The sequence below is a fragment of the Mesoplodon densirostris genome, chromosome 1, assembly GCF_025265405.1.
Source record: "Mesoplodon densirostris isolate mMesDen1 chromosome 1, mMesDen1 primary haplotype, whole genome shotgun sequence".
Classification (NCBI taxonomy): Eukaryota; Metazoa; Chordata; class Mammalia; order Artiodactyla; family Ziphiidae; genus Mesoplodon; species Mesoplodon densirostris.
Window position 1 is genome coordinate 186195432 of NC_082661.1, and position 21283 is coordinate 186216714.

General features: G+C 35.8%; 1 protein-coding gene across 2 annotated transcripts in view; it reads left to right on the top strand.

Annotated features, from left to right (window-relative positions):
• DCK (deoxycytidine kinase) overlaps window positions 1-21283 on the top strand; it is a 59950-nt gene that overhangs the window by 7821 nt on the left and 30846 nt on the right. The window contains exons 3-7 of one of the 2 annotated variants that reach the window (XM_060092504.1): window positions 8175-8368; window positions 9372-9519; window positions 15007-15122; window positions 16678-16768; window positions 18526-20175. In XM_060092504.1, coding sequence (XP_059948487.1) covers window positions 8175-8368; window positions 9372-9519; window positions 15007-15122; window positions 16678-16768; window positions 18526-18552 — 576 coding nt within the window. In that variant the 3' untranslated portion in view covers window positions 18553-20175. Of the gene's footprint in view, window positions 1-8174; window positions 8369-9371; window positions 9520-15006; window positions 15123-16677; window positions 16769-18525; window positions 20176-21283 lie in introns of those variants that run through there. The other variant, XM_060092512.1, reaches the window with a different exon arrangement.

The window sequence follows — 21283 nt, forward strand, 5'->3', positions numbered from 1 at the left end:
CTTGTGATAATAATTTTTCTGCTTTCTAAAAAGAATTTGATGTACATGAACATATCTCTAAGAAATATAATGTTTTGTCTGTTTTTTAATGTTGTATAAATGAAATCATCTGTTTGCATTCCTTTTCCTCTTGCTTATTTTGCTTAATGTTTGTGAAACTTGTCTGTATTGTTGCATGCAGCTACAGCTTGTTCATTTTCATTGCCATGTGGTATTCAATTGTGTTCATATATTGCTGTTTGTCCATTCTATACCTTTGATCAGTTTTTGAGTGGTTCCTAGTTTAGTTGCTGTAAAAACAGCCCCATTAGGAATATGAATCCTGGTGTACACATGCAAGAGTTTCTCTTGGAATAAGAAGTAAAATTACTGGGTGGTGGGTATGTGTATGATGCCTACTTTCTGAAGTGGTTTTACCATTTTACATTCCCCACAGTGTACTGAAGCTGTCACTGGTCCACCCCTTTGCCAATATTTAGTATTGTCTAGCTTCCTAAATTTTATCATTCTGTTGAACATTTAATATCTTTCATGTTTTTAATTTATATTTCCCTGATTGCTAATGAGATGGTGCTCCTTTAATTAATTAATTTATTTGCCATTTGGATTTCTTTTGTAAAGTCCCTTTTCAGGTGCTTTTGCCCGTTTTCCTTTGGATCTTCTGTCTTCCCTCACCCTGCATTTTTACCTCTTAAAGTATGTCTTGTGGCCTCTTTCAAAGTGCCCTATTCAAGTTTGCTTACATTTAGAAATGAGAGACCTGTGTTCTAAAAATAATCTTTCTCCCCCTCATTTCTGGGTTCAACTTTCAGTGCAGTCATTCTCAGGGGTTAGGTAGAAAGTAGCCAAATTAAACCAATGTGAAAAATACAGAAGGAACCCTTTCATTGGGGAATGTTAGACTAGATTGGATTAGGTGACCTTCATTTAAGGTCCATTCTAGTTTTAATATCATAGCTTCTAACTCATATTAAACATGTATAACTGGTTTGTTGGCATATTAAATGTTTCTGCCTCTCAGTGTACCTTACTTTTTTTTTTTTTTTTTTTTTGTCACACCACGCAGCTTAGTTCCCTGACCACCAAGGATTGAACCCGTGCCTCCTGCAATGGAAGTGCAGAGTCCTAACCACTGGGCTGCCAGGGAATTCCCAGTGTACCTTATGTTAACCAAGCACACAGGAACATATATAAAAACTATAATGTCAAAATTTTTAATTTGCAGAGAGAAATATAATTATCAGATTCATTGATGTAGGTCAGCCCATTCTCTATATAGGCCCAGTAGAAGGAACTTATATGATCTCAAGGATTTGGGGTGCTTTTTCAAACAACAAACAATCCCTTGGGAATTTAAATATGTGGGATGCCTCCCGGTTAAAAATGACTGCCCTAGTGAATCACTGTTAGTGTTAGGAGTGTATTGAACCCTTTAGTCGTGTTGGAGAGGAGAGGTTGAAAACATTGCATTAATATACATGGGAAGACAATTTATAATAAGAGGGTTGTCTATTAAGCTTAGAATCAGAGCTCAGGGAAATTAGTTATATTATCTTAATGACTGATGTCATCAGACTAAGATGCACTGATGCATCTGCCTCCATTTTAAGAATTGGCTTCATGGATCTGATATTCATGTTTATGGGCTGGAGCATTTTCTTCCTGTGTACTAGAGTCAAAATTCCAAACTTTCTTCATAACTACCATGCAAATGAACCTACTATTATTGTTAACATATACTTTCTTTTTTTCTTTTTTTTTTGGTGGGTACGCGGGCCTCTCCCTGTTGTGGCCTCTCCCGTTGTGGAGCACAGGCTCCGGACGCGCAGGCTCAGCGGCCATGGCTCACGGGCCCAGCCGCTCCGCGGCATGTGGGATCCTCCCAGACCGGGGCACGAACCCGTGTCCCCTGCATCGGCAGGTGGACTCTCAACCACTGCGCCACCAGGGAAGCCCCATATACTTTCATTAACATATACTTTCATCATTTTCCTGTAATCCAGTCATGTCTCCACCATGTTACAATTTGGTAACCTTCATTGGATTTTGTATATTTGTGTACGTTCTTGGAGGATAGTTTTATTTTTGTGTGTGTATTAAAGGCTACTATGTTGTTAATCCTCTCTACTTAGGTGGAGTTTCAGATTGTGGGGATAGTATTTTGGGGATAAGGTAGTGGAGTGTGAGGGTAGTAATGAGTGGATGGGTTCTCAGTATCTTTGGATATTTTCTTCTTTTTTCCTGGACCTCAAGAAATGGAATTTCTTCCCTCATCCTGGGGCCCTTCTTTCCCAGACCCATCCCTGACCTATTCCTTGGGATTATAGTGTGAACCACTATCCAAATCTAAGCTTTCTTAGCATGCTGTCAATAGTGAGAAGTAGACTGTCTTCAGACCCAACTCCGGTAAGGCCAGTCCTACTTCGAATGTTCTCCATTTAATCACACTTCTTGGCAGTAACACTCTTGTTGGGAAGAGTTGGGCTGCTGATACCTTTGATCTCTTCCCCTAATCAGTAATTTAATTTGCACCTGCATGTTTAGCTGGTTTTGTTTTTTACCTGCCACCTAGTGGCTGAAATGTTGCTATACTATCGATGAGCTCCCACCAATTTTAGCAAAATAAAGAGGAAGAAAGTACCTAGAAAGATTATGTAGTCTCCCCTCCCTTCCCCTCCCATGGTAAGATTATCTTTAAATCATATGACCCAGATGATTATCAGTCTTTGTATTAAAGATTTATTTCAAATAACAATGTGCTTTATTTGGTGATTTATGTTATTATTTAGGCCCAAAGCTTTGATTTAATTGCTTTCTTTTAGCTTATTTTTTGAGGTCTACAGACTGTTAGGAAGATATTTTTAGTCTGTTTCTCAGTGAGCTGAATTCTTTTGGGAGATCTTTGTTATTTATTGTGAAATGCTATTTTACTTTTATCTAACACTTCTTACCACTAAGAAGTCACTGAAAAATTAGTAACTCTGCGAAAGAAGGGATAAAATATACTTATCTGTGAAACAGCTTATTTTTTGATAAGTCATTCTTTTTTTTTAATTTAATTTTTATTTTTGGCTGCATTGGGTCTTCGTTGCTGTTCGCAGACTTTGTCTAGTTACGGTGAGCAGGGGCTACTCTTCATTATGGTGCGCGGGCTTCTCATTGTGGTGGCTTCTCTTGTTGTGGGAGCACGGGCTTCAGTAGTTGTGGCTCACGGGCTCTAGAGCACAGGCTCAGTAGTTGTGGCGTATTCTTAACCACTGCGCCACCAAGGAAGTCCGTATCAGGTAAATTTAAGGTAATACTTGCTGCTGTAGTAAAGTCTCTGTGGTTTAAGATGATAAAATTTCATTTCTCAGGCGGTGTACAGTACAATATGGTATTGAGTGGATGGCATACCATGCTGTCACTCAGAGAGCCAGGCCCCTTCTAATGTGTGGCTCATCTAACCTCTAGGACAGTGCTTCAAACTTTAGTGTTCAGTAGAGTCACCTGGAGGACTTGTTAAAGACTTGGCCCTCATCCCCAGTTTCTGATTTAATAGGTCTGGCAGTGGGGTGTTGAAAATGTGCATTTCTCGCAAGTTCCCAAGTGATGTTGATGCTGCTGTTATGGGGATCATACTTTGGTACCCCTGCCCTGGAGTTGAAGTTGAAAATCGCTGCTCTAGGGCCTTGGTGTCTTTTGCTTCCAGTTGATGAATAAAGAAAGAATCATCACTTTTGAGAGGTTTTTATGAGCCCAGCCTGGACATGGTAAACATTGCTTCTGCCCTACTTCCACTGGCTAGAACTGAGTCTTCTGGCTACAGTTAATTACAAGGGAGACTGGGAAATAAAGCCTAGCTGTGTGTCTAGGAAGAAAAACAACCTGGTTTTAGGGAACACATAGTAGTATCTATCACATGCAATTTCTAAATAGAAGTACTTTAAATATATTTGTTAATGTAACTTAAACTCAAAAGTGCCATGTTTAATTAATTAATGTAGAAGTTGTTGAAGTTTATTTTAAAGTTAATGGGTTATTTTAGGGAATTCTCTTGTGGTCCAAGTGGTTAGGACTCCGCTCTTCCATTGCAGGGGGCACGGGTTCGATTCCTAGTCAGGGAACTAAGATCCCACAAGCCGTGGGGCGCAGCCAAAAACAAAACAAAACAAAACAAAATAAAGTTGATGGTCATTTTGGTAATAGTTATTTGTGCACCAAAGACAACCTGAAATAGTAAGCCCAGATAATGATAAAGACAAAAAATTGTTTTTCACGGTTAGTTTTATTTATAAAAATAGCTCAGATGTATTTTCACTAGTGAATTTGTATTTGTTATTAGTGAATTCTCTATTGTATAATTATGTAAAGTTATCCATGTCTAAGATAAAATTATTGAAATACAGAGCACCAGCACCAGTTAATTATCCACATAGTATCTGAATATCTCCCTTCAAGAAATCAAATTAAATATTACTTACTTTATAGATATAACTTCAGTATTTAATAGCAGATCAACATTTTGGAAAGAATATGGCTTTATTGTCAGTCTTAGACTTGAATCCTAGTTTTGCTGCTTACCAGATATATTGATATTAATGAGTTATTCAACGTTTTTGAGCCCCATTTTTAAAATTTATAAAATAGTGTCAGTAATGACTATTTCATAGGGTTGAGATAATGTATGTAAAACTTTTCATGTAGTCACTGGCATAAAATAGATAATAAACAGTAGGTATTATTATAATTATTAAAATTGAAGTATATTTTCTTAATGAAGGGATATTTTGTGTAATGAACTTACTAGTTCTTCAGCGAAAATTCTTTATTTTCTAAATCTAAGACATAAAAAATAAACTTTTAAGAAAACTTAAATATGGCCTTTGTGTTCACATTCCTAAGCACATTCTTTTTTGAAAATGTGCTAAGTAAGCTACAGATAGTGCAACCAGGGATAGAGCAGACTAATCCAAGACTTAAATTTTGTGTTTTTTTTTTTTTTTTTTTTTTTCTTTTTGCGGTATGCGGGCCTCTCACTGTTGTGGCCTCTCCCGTTGCGGAGCACAGGCTCCGGATGCGCAGGCCCAGCGGCCATGGCTCACGGGCCCAGCCGCTCCGCGGCATATGGGATCCTCCCAGACCGGGGCACGAACCCGTATCCCCTGCATCGGCAGGCGGACTCTTAACCACTGTGCCACCAGGGAGGCCCAAATTTTGTGTTTTGAATTAACATTTATACTGCATAGAATTCCATGTATACATAAATACCACTACACCTCTGCCCCTCTTTTTTAGTGTCAAGTAAAAAAACTTTTTAATGTATATTTTTTGATTATTTGATAATTAATAATTTAATATTATGTATTTAATATTTAAATATATTTTATTGAGCTATAATTGACATATAATATTGTATTAGTTTCAGGTGTCCAATGTAGTGATTCAACATTTGTGTACATTGTAAAAATGATCACCACAGGAAGTCTAGGTACCGTCTGTCACCATACTAAGTTGATACAATATCATTGACTCTATCCCGTATGCTGTGCTTATTTATTTTATAACTGGAAATTTGTACTTCTTGATCCCTTTTACCCATTTCACCCCACATCCCCTACCTCCCTCCACTCTGGCAACCCCCGATCTAGACCTGTGAGGCTGGGGGTTTGGTTTTGTTTGTTTGATTCCACATGTAAATGATATCATGTGGTATTTGTCTTTCTCTGTCTGACCTGTTTCACTTAGCATAATACCCTCAAGTTCCATTAATGTTGTTTCAAATGGCAAGATTTTGTTCTTTTTTATGGCCAGGTAATATTCCATTGTATACGTACACCACATCTTTATCCATTCATCTGTCTACAGACACTTAGGTTGTTTCCATATTTTGGCTATTGTAAATAATGCTACAATGAACCTAAGGGTACATATATCTTTTCATACTAGTGTTTCTGTGCTTGATATATTTTTTTAAACTTTAAAAAATTAATTATTATTATTATTTTTTTTTATGTGTGGAATAGCAGCTTGTGTTCTTTAGCTAACTTCTCTTATAAATCCAGCAGTCAGTGTTCATAAAGTTGTCTCTGTTACTAAGAGTAATTTCCAAAATGCTATGCTTACTAGGGTAGGAAAATAAAATAGACACTACTGTCCTCTTTATAAAAATAACTACACAAAAGTTTTGGTTGAGTTGATAAACTTCATTTAGCTGGAAAAATTCACTTGTATGAAACATTTTCTCCCTGGATGATGATGAATAAGTGGAAAGTCAGTTTATAATTAAATTAACAAAGGCCCTTGAAACTCTAATACAATTAAATTTATTCTTTAAGCAGTTTGGGAAGGCAATTACTTCACCCTTATTTCAGTTCATCATCTGCTCAGTATTTCTAAACAGCCCTATTGTTGACTGTTAGCCTCTTGCCATTTTATGCTTTTTTTTCTTCCAGTTTTGAGAAGAAGTTTCACTTAATTATGTGGTTTGTGGTATGAAATTTAAATTCTGCCTCAAAGTGCCATGTGTTTGTGTGGTTTTTAGTTCTTAACTGAAACTGAGGTCCGTTGTAATGTTTACACTTCTGGATTTTTTTTTTTTTTCCTCAGGAAAGCCACCTACCTTGAGCATGAACTTTCAGGAAGTGTTCAGGGGTATTTGAACTGGGATTGAGAATAGGAATTAGGCAGTCATATTTTATTCCTTGAAAGTTAGAAAACAAGATTAAAGACTGTATAACTTTTGGGGGAATCTTTATATAGCTTGACATAGAAAAGATGATGAAGCATCCCTGGGTCCTGGGTTTTGTTTTTTCTTTCTTTCTTTTTTTTAATTTTTATTTTATTTGGTCACGCGGCACATGGGATGGATCTTAGTTCTCTGACCAGGGATCGAACCCATGTCCCCTGCATTGGGAGTGTGGAGTCTTAACCACTGGATCATCAGGGAAGTCCCTTGTTTTTTCTTTCTTAATCTGACAACTCTAATATCAAAAGTATTCTAATATATTCTATTACTGTGCAATCAATTTTAATTTAAAAAGAAAGAAAATACTGTCGCTCAAAGGAATAAATTTCAGGGACTTCCCTGGTGGCGCAGTGGTTAAGAATCCACCTGCCAATGCAGGAGACACGGGTTCGACCCCTGGTCTGGGAAGATCCCACATGCTGTGGAGCGACTAAGCCCGTGCGCCACAACTGCTGAGCCTGTGCTCTAGAGCCCACGAGCCACAACTACTGAGCCTGCATGCTGCAACTACTGAAGCCCGTGCACCTAGAGCCTGTGCTCCACAGCGAGAGAAGCCACTACAGTGAGAAACCCATGCACCGCAATGAAGAGTAGCCCCTGCTCACCACAGCTAGAGAAAGCCCGCGTGCAGCAACGAAGACCCAGTGAAGCCAAAAATAAATAAATAAATTTATAAAATAAAAAAAAGGAAAAAATTTCAGTGGCTTCTTTCTCTTTACCCCCCCCCCACCCTTTTTTTGATTTGGAAGCTTCGAATGTTAGAATTTGTTGACTTTGGCCTGTAGTAGTGAAGTGGCAATGGATAGATGCTCAAAATTATTTTCTGTATTTTTTGCAAATGATTCATTGAGGATACCAAGCCTCTTTAAAAAAAATTCATGGTTTAAATCAGATATTCCCTAACGTAAATGACTTTAATCAGATTATATAAAAATCTAATAACAAGAAATTGGCTCTACAGAATATAGACAAGTGGATGCTATGGTTGGAGAAAGATTAGCAAATAGATACCACCAAGGTATCTCAGGAGTTTTTCAGTGTGAAAGGAATACTGGAAGGGACCTAAGATGGCTTTGCCTGTTTAATTACTTAAACACATCGTACTCTGTCCTGGGAAGGTGCTAGGCTAGAAATCTGAACAAAGCAGTGTTACTAGTAAACTTTTGTGATATTTTGTAAGAGCAGTAAGTAATTTCACTGTGTTCAGAGGCAGGTGTGAATATCTCATTGTCTTGATTTGTGTTTCTCTAAATTAGCAATGTTGAGCATATTTTCATATGCCTATTAGCTATCTGTATATCTTTGGAAAAATGTATATTCAGGTCTTCTACCCATTTTTTAAATTGGGTTGTTTTTTATTTATTTATCCAATTTTTTTTAACTTAAAAAACATTAAAATAGCCCTATTGATCATTGCTTTTTGTTTCTTTTTTCAAATTCAAAACAGGAACTGACAACGTCTCAGAAAAGTGGTGGGAATGTTCTTCAGATGATGTATGAGAAACCTGAACGGTGGTCTTTCACCTTCCAGTCATATGCCTGCCTCAGTCGAATACGAGCTCAGCTTGCCGCTCTCAATGGCAAGCTCAAAGATGCAGAGGAACCTGTATTATTTTTTGAACGATCTGTGTATAGTGACAGGTATATATAAATGACTGTACTTGTCAGTTTGGAATCTTGGCTTAGAAGTGGACTTTTTTTTCCTGTTTCCTGGGAATCAAAGTAATAAGAGAGGCTGAGTTGGAGATTTGAGATGGAAAATGACATTTAATACCTTCAGCAGTTTGGTACTAATGCCATTAGGGAAGTTCTAGCATAATTGCTAGCTGCCATGGAAACTGGTATAGTGGCCATCTCATCTCATTCAAATTTGCAGAGAAGTTTTTTTTTCTTCCAACCCTCTTAAAATTCTTATCTGCTCTGGTTAAATCTGGATCTGTATTCTAGACTTGCACCTGGAGCTAGGAGATCATATATCTCTAAGGGAGGCTTAGAATTACCCTGCTTATTATGCAAGGATTGTTTTACTAGAGTTAGATCTGAGGTTCTCAAACTTTAGGACCCCTTTCATTCTTAATAATTATTAAGGAGCCCAAAGAGCTTCGTGTCTTATTGATATTTATGTTATTAGATATTAAGGTTGAGAAATATAAAAAACATTTATTAACTTATTTAAAGTTAGTAATAATAAATCCATTACATATAAACATAAAAAGATGTGAAAGTTATATCTTTCACAACAAAAAATTAGTGAGAAGAGTAGCATTGTTTGAAACTGTAAATCTCTTTAGTGTCTGACTTAATAGAAGTCAGCTGTATTCTCATTTGTGCTTCTGTTTTTAAGTAGTTGTAAGCTTTTGGTTGAAGCACAGTATATAAAGTAATCTGGTCTCTCACAGAACCCCTAGAAGGGTCTTGGGGACCACCAGGGGTTCTCACACCACATTTTTGGGAACCACTGGCCAAGTTCATATTTTCTGTAGTTGGAGATAATGTGTTGTTTTCTTCTGTTGTTGGTTTTTTCTGCTAACCAAGGCATTATCTGCCATGGGTTTAGGAGAATGTTTCATGTCCATTTGGTAGATCCGTTTTTTCTTTGTGCTTTTTGGAAAGAATTTATGTGTTGATGTAGACTCTCTTTCAGGTATATTTTTGCATCTAATTTGTATGAATCTGACTGCATGAATGAAACAGAGTGGACCATTTATCAAGACTGGCATGACTGGATGAACAACCAGTTTGGCCAAAGCCTTGAACTGGATGGAATCATTTATCTTCGAGCCACTCCAGAGGTGAGAAACAATAAAAATTTGTTTTGTCCATTGACATTTCAGAGTAATATTTAGAAATCCTTTCAGTGGTATGCAATGAAGGCGATTTAGTTTAACTCCATTCCCCACCTCCAAATTAGAAACTCATAACTGTGTAGATAGAAACATTCTTTTTTCCTAAGCAAACTGTAAGCCCACATTTGGAAGTTGCTCTTCTAGGCCCCTCCTCTGTTCTTCCTCAGTTCTGTTCTTCATTATTTCCTCCTGACTTTCTCAGGGTCTGTTATCTATCACAGCTGCATTAAGAAACTTTCTAAAGCAACCCCTAGAATGTAGGCTTCATGAGGTGGAACTTTGGGTATTTTAATTACTGTTGAATTTCCAGTGCCTAGAATAGGGCCTGGGTACATAGTGGGAGCTCAGTAAATGTTTGCTGAAGGACAGGCCAAGTTGGTGGAGGTCCATTTCAAGAAATCCTTTATGGTTGTTTGTGGCTTGGAATGGGTGGGCAGTAGCAGCTGTAGTTGAGAAGAGCCTTAGAGGACCCTTGCCATTTTCAGTTAAGGGAGCTTACTTGAAAATGTGCCTTTTGTCATAGGTTGTAAATAGCTATTCTTGTTTACATATGAAATTATGTTATGAATCCAGGAAGACCAAGTAGATAGATGCCTTTCGTAAAAGTAACCTAAATAAGAGCTTACATTTGTTAAGGAATTTCTGGTTTTGGTGCTTGCATCCCCATTTTTCTCTGTTTTTTATTCCTGTTTCTTCCCTAAGTCACAAAGTAGGCTCTGGTGAATGTAAATGCCATGACTTCCAGCCTGAAAGAATACCGTATTGCTATTGAAGCTGAATTTTCAAAGAAACTAGGTTTCTGATTCCAAGGGATGATTTTGTTCCTCTTCTAATGTCAAGTAAGCCAGAATTTAACAATAATAATTTTGAAATTCATTTTTATTTTTGAAAAGAATTTTTGTTTTTAATTATGAAAATAATAAATACAAATATAGAAGAAAACATGAAGAATACTAATAATTTCATTCTGCTAGAAACATTCATAGTCAATATCTTAAAGTCTAACACAAAACTTTATTTTTTACATATTTTTAAACAAGTAAATACATTTATTAAAAAAAACAAAAACAAAAAACATTCTATTCTGGTTACCACTCTTTGTTACAGTCTATTCCATTTTAACTCATTTCCATTTTTCCCATGGTCTTTAGAGATAAGAGCCTCAAGGGTATGGAACAGTTCGATAGTAATTCCTCATCTTGAAAATTCACATGCAGTGTCAGTTGTGTGAATTAGCACCCCAATGCTACATGTGTCTGAGGCCTGTGATTTCAGGTTCTCACTGGTGAATTATTTATTTTCAAGTCACTGTCTTGAAATGTTTTCGAGCTCCCTCTCTCTCACTCCGGCTTGTGGATGGAATTTTACTAGCTCTCTTTTAATTAAGGCACAACCTCTCAAGACTCTTTGTTTCCTTCAGAAAGATCAGCTCCAGCTCCTTATACTACATAGCCTACTGCCTCAAATCTCCTGGAATGACTCAAAACCTCAAAGCTCCATACTCCAACCTGGGCTGGTTGTTCTACCATTCTGTTTCAAATTTGCTATTTTTGGATTTTTTATTCTTATCCTCTTGAGACACCTATTCACTTATCTCTTGTGGATCCTGTATTGCCTGGCTCTTCTTTTTTTTTTTTTTGGTTTACTCTTTTTTTTTTTTTTTTACATTTTTATTGGAGTATAATTGCTTTACAATGGTGTGTTAGTTTCTGATTTAAAACAAAGTGAATCAGTTATACATATACATATGTCCCCATATCTCTTCCCTCTTGCGTCTCCCTCCCTCCCACCCTCCCTATCCCACCCTTCTAGCTGGTCACAAAGCACTGAGTGATCTTCCTGTTCTATGCGACTGCTTCCCACTAGCTATCTATTTTACATTTGGTAGTGTTTATATGTCCGTATATACACTACCACTCTCTCACTTTGTCCTAGCTTACCCTTCCCCCGCCCCGTGTCCTCAAGTCCATTTTCTAGTAGGTCTCGGTCTTTATTCCTGTCTTGCCCCTAGGTTCTTAATGACCATATTTTTTAAGATTCCATATATATGTGTTAGCATACGGTATTTGTTTTTCTCTTTCTGACTTACTTCACTCTGTATGACAGACTCTAGATCCATCCACCTCACTACAAATAACTCAATTTCGTTTCTTTTTATGGCTGAGTAATATTCCATTGTATATAGGTGCCACATCTTCTTTATCCATTCATCTGTCAATGGACACTTAGGTTGCTTCCATGTCCTGGCTATTGTAAATAGAGCTGCAGTGAACATTGTGGTACATGACTCTTTTTTTTTTTTTTAACATTTATTGGAGTATAATTGCTTTACAATGGTGTGTTAATTTCTGCTTTATAACAAAGTGAATCAGTTATACATATACATATGTTCCCATATCTCTTCCCTCCCGCGTCTCCCTCCCTCCCACCCTCCCTATCCCACCCCTCTAGGTGGTCACAAAGCACCGAGCTGATCTCCCTGTGCTATGCAACTGCTTCCCACTAGCTATCTATTTTACGTTTGGTAGTGTATATATGTCCATGCCACTCTCTCGCTTTGTCACAGCTTACCCTTCCCCCTCCCCATATCCTCAAGTCCATTCTCTAGTAGGTCTGTGTCTTTATTCCTGTCTTACCCCTAGGTTCTTCATGACATTTTTTTTTCTTAAATTCCATATATATGTGTTAGCATACAGTATTTGTCTTTCTCTTTCTGACTTACTTCACTCTGTATGACAGACTCTAGGTCCATCCACCTCATTACAAATAGCTCAGTTTCGTTTCTTTTTATGGCTGAGTAATATTCCATTGTATATATGTGCCAAATCTTCTTCATCTATTCATCCGATGATGGACACTTAGGTTGTTTCCATCTCTGGGCTATTGTAAATAGAGCTGCAATGAACATTTTGGTACATGACTTTTTGAATTATGGTTTTCTCAGGGTCTATGCCCAGTAGTGGGATTGCTGGGTCATATGGTAGTTCTATTTTTAGATTTTAAGGGACATCCATGCCGTTCTCCATAGTGGCTGTATCAATTTACATTCCTCCCAACAGTGTATAAAGATTCCCTTTTCTCCACACCCTCTCCAGTATTTATTGTTTGTAGATTTTTTGATGATGGCCATTCTGACTGCTGTGAGATGATATCGCATTGTAGTTTTGATTTGCATTTCTCTGATAATTAATGATGTTGAGCATTCTTTCATGTGTTTGTTGGCAATCTGTATATCTTCTTTGGAGAAATGTCTATTTAGGTCTTCTGCCCATTTTTGGATTGGGTTGTTTGTTTTTTTGATAGTGAGCTGCATGAGCTGCTTGTAAATTTTGGAGATGAATCATTTGTCAGTTGTTTCATTTGCAAATATTTTCTCCCATTCTGAGTGTTGTCTTTTGGTCTTGTTTATGGTTTCCTTTGCTGTGCAAAAGCTTTTAAGTTTCATTAGGTCCCATTTGTTTATTTTTATTTCCATTTCTCTAGGAGGTGGGTCAAAAAGGATCGTGCTGTGATTTATGTCATAGAGTGTTCTGCCTAAGTTTTCCTCTAAGAGTTTGATAGTGTCTGGCCTTACATTTAGGTCTTTATCCATTTTGAGTTTATTTTTGTGTATGGTGTTAGGGAGTGTTCTAATTCCCAGCACCAGTATTGAAGAGGCTGTCTTTTCTCCACTGTATACTCTTGCCTCCTTTATCAAAGATAAGGTGACCATATGTGCGTGGGTTTATCTCTGGGCTTTCTATCCTGTTCCATTGATGTATATTTCTGTTTTTGTGCCAGTACCATACTGTCTTGATTACTGTAGCTCTGCAGTATAGTCTGAAGTCAGGGAGCCTGCTTCCTCCAGCTCTGTTTTTCTTTCTCAAGATTGCTTTGGCTATTCGGGGTCTTTTGTGTTTCCACACAAATTGTGAAATTTTTTGTTCCAGTTCTGTGAAAAATGCCACTGGTAGTTTGATAGGGATTGCATTGAATCTGTAGATTGCTTTGGGTAGTAGAGTCATTTTCACAATGTTGATTCTTCCAATCCAAGAACATGATATACCTCTCCTTCTATTTGTATCATCTTTAATTTCTTTCATGAGTGTCTTATAGTTTTCTGCATACAGGTCTTTTGTTTCCCTAGGTAGGTTTATTCCTAGGTATTTTATTCTCTTTGTTGCAATGGTAAATGGGAGTGTTTCCATAATTTCTCTTTCAGGTTTTTCATCATTAGTGTATAGGAATACAAGAGATTTCTGTGCATTAATTTTGTATCCTGCAAGTTTACCAAATTCATTGATTAGGCTCTTATAGTTTTCTGGTGGCATTTTTAGTATTCTCTATGTATAGTATCATGTCATCTTCAAACAGTTACAGTTTTACTTCTTCTTTCCCAATTTGTATTCCTTTTATTTATTTTTCTTCTCTGATTGCTGTGGATAGGACTTCCAAAACTATGTTGAATAATAGTGGTGAGAGTGGACATCCTTGTCTCGTTCCTGATCTTAGAGGAAATGCTTTCAGTTTTTCACCATTGAGAATGATGTTTACTGTGGGTTTGTCATATGGCCTTTATTATGTTGAGGTAGGTTCCCTCTATGCCCACTTTCTGGAGAATTTTTATCACAAATGGGTGTTGAATTTTGTCAAAAGCTTTTTCTGCCTCTACTGAGATGATCATATGGTTTTTATTCTTCAGTTTGTTAATATGGTGTATCACAATGATTTGCATATATTGAAGAATCCTTGCATCCCTGGGATAAATCCCACTTGATCATGGTGTATGATCCTTTTAATGTGTTGTTGTATTCTGTTTGCTAGTATTTTGTTGAGGATTCTTGCATCTATATTCGTCAGTGATTTGGTCTGTAATTTTTGTTTTTTATAAAAAAACAGTATCTTTGTCTGGTTTTGGTATCAGGGTGATGGTGGCCTCATAGAATGAGTTTGGGAGTGTTCCTTTCTCGGGCAGGCGGATTCTTAACCACTGTGTCACCAGGGAAGTCCCTGAACTTTTAAATTTTTAACAAAATTTATTGAAGAATAGTTGATTTACAATGTTGTGTTTAATTTCTGCTGTACTGCAGAGTGACTTAGTTATATATGTTTATATTATTTTTCATATTGTTTTCCATCATGGTTTATCACAGGTAAATTATTTGTTTTTTAACTAACCTTATTTTATACAGTATATTTCAAGTATGGATGCCAAAAGTTTATACACATATTTTGACTTATTTTTTGAGAGTAACACTTGGTTTAGAGCTACCAAATGGTTGAAAAGCACAAGGAGGGGAAAATGAACTACTTCAACTTCCTAGGGAAAATAAATAGAGATTTTGACTAGCATATCTAAAGAGACACTAAGGATAAATTTAATGGCAGCTGTCAAGAATAATTGTTCCTTGCCTCCTCCACTCCTCCTACCTGTTTCTTATTGCTTGCTTTTAGAAATGCTTGAATAGAATATATTTACGGGGAAGAAATGAAGAACAAGGCATTCCTCTTGAATACTTAGAGAAGCTTCACTATAAGCATGAAAGCTGGCTCCTGCATAGAACACTAAAGTAAGACTTCCTTATTCTTATTTACTATTCATTTTAAATTCCTTGATCAAATGTTAATCCAAATCATGTATAATTTTTCATTTTCAGCCATTTTTATTTATTAGTATTGTAGGATCTCCCAGAATTAAGTATGGATTTTGATTCTTTTTATTGCAATGAGATCCTGTTTTCTTAAAGTTTTTATAGCTAATTTCCCCCAGCAGTATTTACAGCATAATATATGGGATTTCACATTAAGGGATAAAGTAGGAAATATATCTGAATACATTATTTAGGTACAAGCATACCTTGTTGTATAGCACTTTACTTTATTGTGCTTTGCACATGCTGCATTTCTTACAAATGGAAGGTCTGTGGCAACCCTGTGTCAAGCAAGTCTGTTGGCACCATTTTTCCAACAGCATTTCCTAATGTTGTGTCTCTACATCACATTTTATAAATTCTTGCAATATTTAAACCCTTCATCAGCAAAAAGATTATGACTCTCTAAAGGCTCAGATGATGGTTAGCATTTTTTAGCAATAAAGTATTTTTAAATTAAGGTATGTACTTTTTTTTAGACATAATGCTATTGCACACTTAATAGACTGCAGTATAGAGTAAATGTAACTTTTGTAAGCACGGGGAAAGCAAAAAATTTGTGTGACTTGCTTTGTTGCAATATTTGCTTTGTTGTGATATTCACTTTATTGCAGTGGTCTGGAACCAAACCTGCAGTATCTCTGAGATATACTTATACCCTTTCAGAGAGAATTTTAAGATATTTCAAGTTTGTTTCTTAGATCACTGTACTTTGTCATTAGTCAGATCTTGGTTCAGACGCATCTCACTTATTAGTATGCAATCTTAGACAATCTCTGAGCCTCAGAGTGACCTCCCTGAGCTTTAGTTTTCTCATCTGTAAAAAGCAAACATTCCTGGACTTCCTTGGTGGTGCAGTGGTTAAGAATCCGCCTGCCAATGCAGGGGACACAGGTTCGAGCCCTGATCCGGGAAGATCCCACATGCCGTGGAGCAGCTAAGCCCGTGCGCCACAATTACTGAAGCCCTCGCACCTAGAGCCTGTGCTCCGCAACAAGAGAAGCCACCGCAATGAGAAGCCCATGCTCTGCAATGAAGAGTAGCCCCTGCTCTCCACAAGTAGAGAAAGCCCATGTGCAGCAATGAAGACCCAGCGCAACCAAAGCCCATGTGCAGCAATGAAGACCCAATGCAGCCAAAAATAAATAAATAAATGTATTAAAAAAAAAAAGACAGCAAAATTCTAAGAAAAAGCAGACATTCCTACTTTATGGTATGATTTAGGTTTTTGAGGAGAATTACGTTTCACAATGCCTAACTTTATATATTTTATACCTGAGATTTTTAGACATGTATAGTAAATCTAGGTGAGAAAGAAGAGACTGCCAGATGAAGTACTTGGCAGGATAATTTTAATATAAAATGATTGATAACATTTTGTTTTCCAGTGAAGACATAAGAATAAATTTTTAGTATTTCTCTTTTATTTGTTGCTTTTTCTAATTATTTTGTTCATCTCTCTCTTTTCAAACAGAACCAACTTTGATTATCTACAAGAAGTGCCTATCTTAACACTGGATGTTAATGAAGACTTTAAAGACAAACACGACAGTCTGGTTGAAAAGGTAGATTTATACAAAGACTATAAATAATGTTTGTTTTGTCTTGTCCAAAGAAGTGTTCTAACTTTGTGAGAAAACAATTTTCTTAGGAAAGATTACATAAAGTTATATTAAAAGACAGTTAAGAGCTTTAGAGGGATTTAGACTGTTTAGATTCTCATCTTAATTTCAACTCCTAGCTTTGTAGCCTTAGCTAAAATGAGGACCTTCTTTATCCTTTAGTTTCTTTATCTGTATCATAGGGGTAACCACGTTAACAAAAGTTCTTGCTCACTAGCCTCTGCTTTGTTCCCTATTCTTCCCCTCTTCCCTATACCACCAATCTTTAGATAATAATAAACCATTTGTGAAATTAATCTTTTTCAACTAAATTCAGTATGGAAGATGTTTGAAGCTGTAAAATATGGATCTCATCCATTTTTCTACTAACTAGAGTCTTGAGATTAAAGATTTTTAGTTTTGAGTTCTATTTGGGACCTTGTCAGTGATAACTTGGCACTGCCTAATCCTTGAGTCATTGTCCTAATCGGAGTTGATCTATCCTCCATATATTTGGAAGTTGACTATATTCTATAAAGTGAGTGGTGCTCATATTCATAAAGGGACTGGCAGAGAACCTATTGATGAACACTTGAGAGAGAATAGTAATGGGATTTGTATAACAAATATCCTTATATCCATGTTAATTAACTTAGTGATCTTAGAGCTAAAGAAGAAGCCACATTTTTTTGTTGTTTGTTTAGTTTTGAGAGAAATCTTATTTTTCTTTTTTCCTGTCACAAAATGTCTGCTGTTTACTATAATAGATATTTAACATTTATAAGGGATGTATCTCAAGAATTTTGAAAATCTCACCATTTATAGATAACTACTGTAGCATATAGTTGTTTTTCCCATGATATAAAGAAAAGCGTATCTGGAAAATTCAAGTGACCTCTTCATACTAATTTAATGATGTTAAAAAACCTAGTACAGAATTCACTTGTGATACTGTTAAAATGAAAAAAATAAAATTAAGTCAGCCATTGCAGTACTAACAGCCAACCATCATTTTAATTAGATGAATCTGTAAAACCACTTTTTAATTTTATCTAACACTTCTGTATTTTGATTAATAATCACCATTTCATATTATTATTATTTTTGGTTTAATTAGTTTTGCTAGAAGTTTGCTTTCTTTTTCAGGTATTTTTGCAAGGCAATAATCTTTGTCTATTCAGAATTACTATGCAGTCTAGAATATGTAGAGAGCAGTATCTTGAATTGTGACGTTGGCCAGTTGGCTAAGTTCATTCACTACTTATATGATCTTTCCTCACATACTAATATTACAGTGTATATATATGATTCAGATTTGTGTTTCAGAAAAATTATAAATCTGTTACATAGATTACATACATAATCAGGACCTTTAGACTTATTAAACCGTTGCAATTATTAATGTTATCAATACTAAAGCTGCACATGTCAGTAGTCTGTGGTATTATTAAGAGATAATAAAATTAGTGTTATGGCTGTTATAGACCTGTATCAATCTTAGATGTAAATTTAATAACTCCTGTGATGACATTTTAGGTCATTCATCTTCTAATACTGAAGTATTTGTTAATATTTCTTTTGAAACTAAATGATATGGCTTTGTGATAGAGTTACTTATACAGTTGAGGTCTTCAACTGTGTAGATACTTTTAATTGAAAATGAATATTAGATATCTCAAATTAGCCAAGGAATTATATTAATATTTTTTTCCTCCCCTCAGGTAAAAGAATTTTTGAGCACTTTGTGATCTTGCTGAAGACTACAGGCAGCCAAATGATTACACATACTTCAGCTTTGTGTATCTTCATAGGTCCATATTCATACAAGTCTCTCTTCTAAACCCAAGTTTTTAACTATTTTTGTTCCAAGAAAAAAAAATTTTTTAATGAATCCTATACAAGAGTTTATAGCTAGTTTTTCTTTTTTCCTTTTTTTTTTCTTCTTTTTTGGGGCTTTAAAGAAAGAAAGACATTTAAGTATACCTTACAACAAGAAGTCTGGGGGTAGATGGTTCCAGAATCATTATAGTGGCTAAGCTGCATCATAAAGGACCCAGCCTCCTTCTGTCTTTCTCCTCTATTATCCTCCTCAGCAGGTTGACTTTTTTTTTTTTTTCTGGTGCTTCTCATCTCACTGACCAATTTCTTAACTACAAATTTTAATGTTACATAGTAAATGGTAATGTGTCCTGTGTAAATTAGTGTACCTGTTAAAAATTGAAAAGTGGAATTTAAGGAATCCCTAGAAAAAGTATGATGAGGTTTTATTTTAAATACTTTTGATCAGGTGCCTTCCCTTCTACCTTAATTTATGTGGAAGATAAGACCAGGTTTAGTATTTAATTACTTCACTGATTTATTAATGTGTCTATAATACATTTGTAGAGAAGCAGGTTAGACTTTGTTCCCGGTTTGTAATGGCATAACTTATAAATCATTTAATCTTTTTCCTGCCTTTGTTTCTACATCTATGGTATGAGTGAGGCTTCATCTTTTGCATGGGATTTTGTAGGATTAAAGAGAAAATGTTTCTATACTTAAAAGATAACTGAAGATTATTACATGAATAGAAAGATTGAATTTATTTGGAACTCAAATAGCTACCTGTTTTTTCCCTTCTCAGACCATTCTTTTAGAATGGAGTATTACTATTATAGTTAAAAGATTGGCTTGAACTATGATTGTCTTTAAGTCATTTGAGGTGGAATTATAGTTTTCCTTAATTTATTCCCATTTTTATAGGTAAAATGTTAGTGGGACATAGTGAGGGATACATTTTTCCATTTTATTTTTTATTGATGCTATACTGGGAATGAGTAGTCTTTCTTTATACTTGGTGAGCTGTCAAAAGGGAAACTGAAGACAAGGTAGATTTTCTTCTTTGCAGTTAAATCTGTTTAGTTAGTCCCAGCTCTTATTTCTGGATTAATTAGGCAGCCTACTATTTAAAGTTTTATTTAAAAGTAAATAAAAGTCACACATTTCTACTTTGAGAACATCATCATCACTTTTCACTTCATAGTTTGCTTTGCTTCTCTGTTGGATTATACCTGAAGTTTTTTTCCCCTTCCTTTAAGAGAAATTACTGATAATACTGATCTTGCTTTATGTTATATATCTTGAAAGCATTATCATTTTTTGTTGATTATATGTTAGTAAATACATATATTAATGAAGGCAAGGGGTAAAATAGTTGTAATTTAAAAAAATCTGCATGGGTTCATTTTAGGTCCATATGTATAGATTTAGTTCTGTACGTATAGATTTCTTTCAACTTTGTTTAGTTAAGGTGTGCAGTGTGCAGTGTGTTTTCTTTGTATTTAACCTTTCTACTTGACATTTTAGAAAAATTCTGTGGTTTTAAATGAGAGGAAGAGTTACTTTTACTTTGAAACTATCATTTTCCTTTTTAAAATATCATTTCTTGTTTTTGGTTTCTTGATATTCAGAGATGATAATTTAGTGAGTTAAACAGTTTAGATGCACTGATCTTTGAAAAAGAGACTTGTTTCAAATCTGTAATTGCCATAAATATTTAAATTGTCTCATGATATTGTATAGATTTGTTTTTGTTTGATATAAATGAATTTGTTACTAAATTAAATATTTGCTTAATAAATAAGTAAAAATATCATGAACTCTAATGGAGCTACACTCATTGAAATGATTGCATCTCTTTTAGAATTAAAATTTATTCTACTTTTGAAGAAAATTATGAATATATAAAGATTGACAGTGGTTTATATAAATTAACATTGACTCTATTTTTTTTAAATTTTATTTATTTATTTTTTTGGCTGTGTTGGTTCTTCGTTGCTGCACGTGGCTTTCTCTGGTTGCGGCGACCGGGGTCTACTCTTCGTTGCGGTGCGCGGGCTTCTCATTGCAGTGGCTTCCCTCATTGTGGAGCATGGGCTCTAGGCGCATGGGCTTCAGTAGTTGCAGCACGTGGGCTCAGTAGTTGTGGCTCACGGGCTCTAGAGCACAGGCTAAGTAGTTGTGGCACACAAGCTTAGTTGCTCCGCGACATGTGGGATCTTCCCGGGCCAGGGGTCGAACCCGGGTTCCATGCATTGGCAGGCGGATTCTCAACCACTGCGCCACTGGGGAAGCCCCCATTGACTCTATTTTAAGTGGAGACATATTTCAGAGATTTTCCATAACCTTTAAACGTGTTTAGCTTAATGACTTTTTAAATCTGTAAAATTGAAAAGAAGCTTAAAAAATTATATTTGTCATGACTTAAAGTAAAAGCTGTACCACTGGATGAGCACAAGGGTATTGAGCCTAATGGTCTGCATTATCTCTTGAATCCTGTATCCCCTATCAGATCATCTTTCTTCAAAGTATATGTACTACTTTTTATAGTTTACTCTTCTAAGAAGGTGATTAATTGTACAAGACTTATCCCTTCATTCAGAGTTCTCTTATCTTTTATGCCTGATACTTAGAGCAGTGTTTACCAAGCCCCTAGAAATC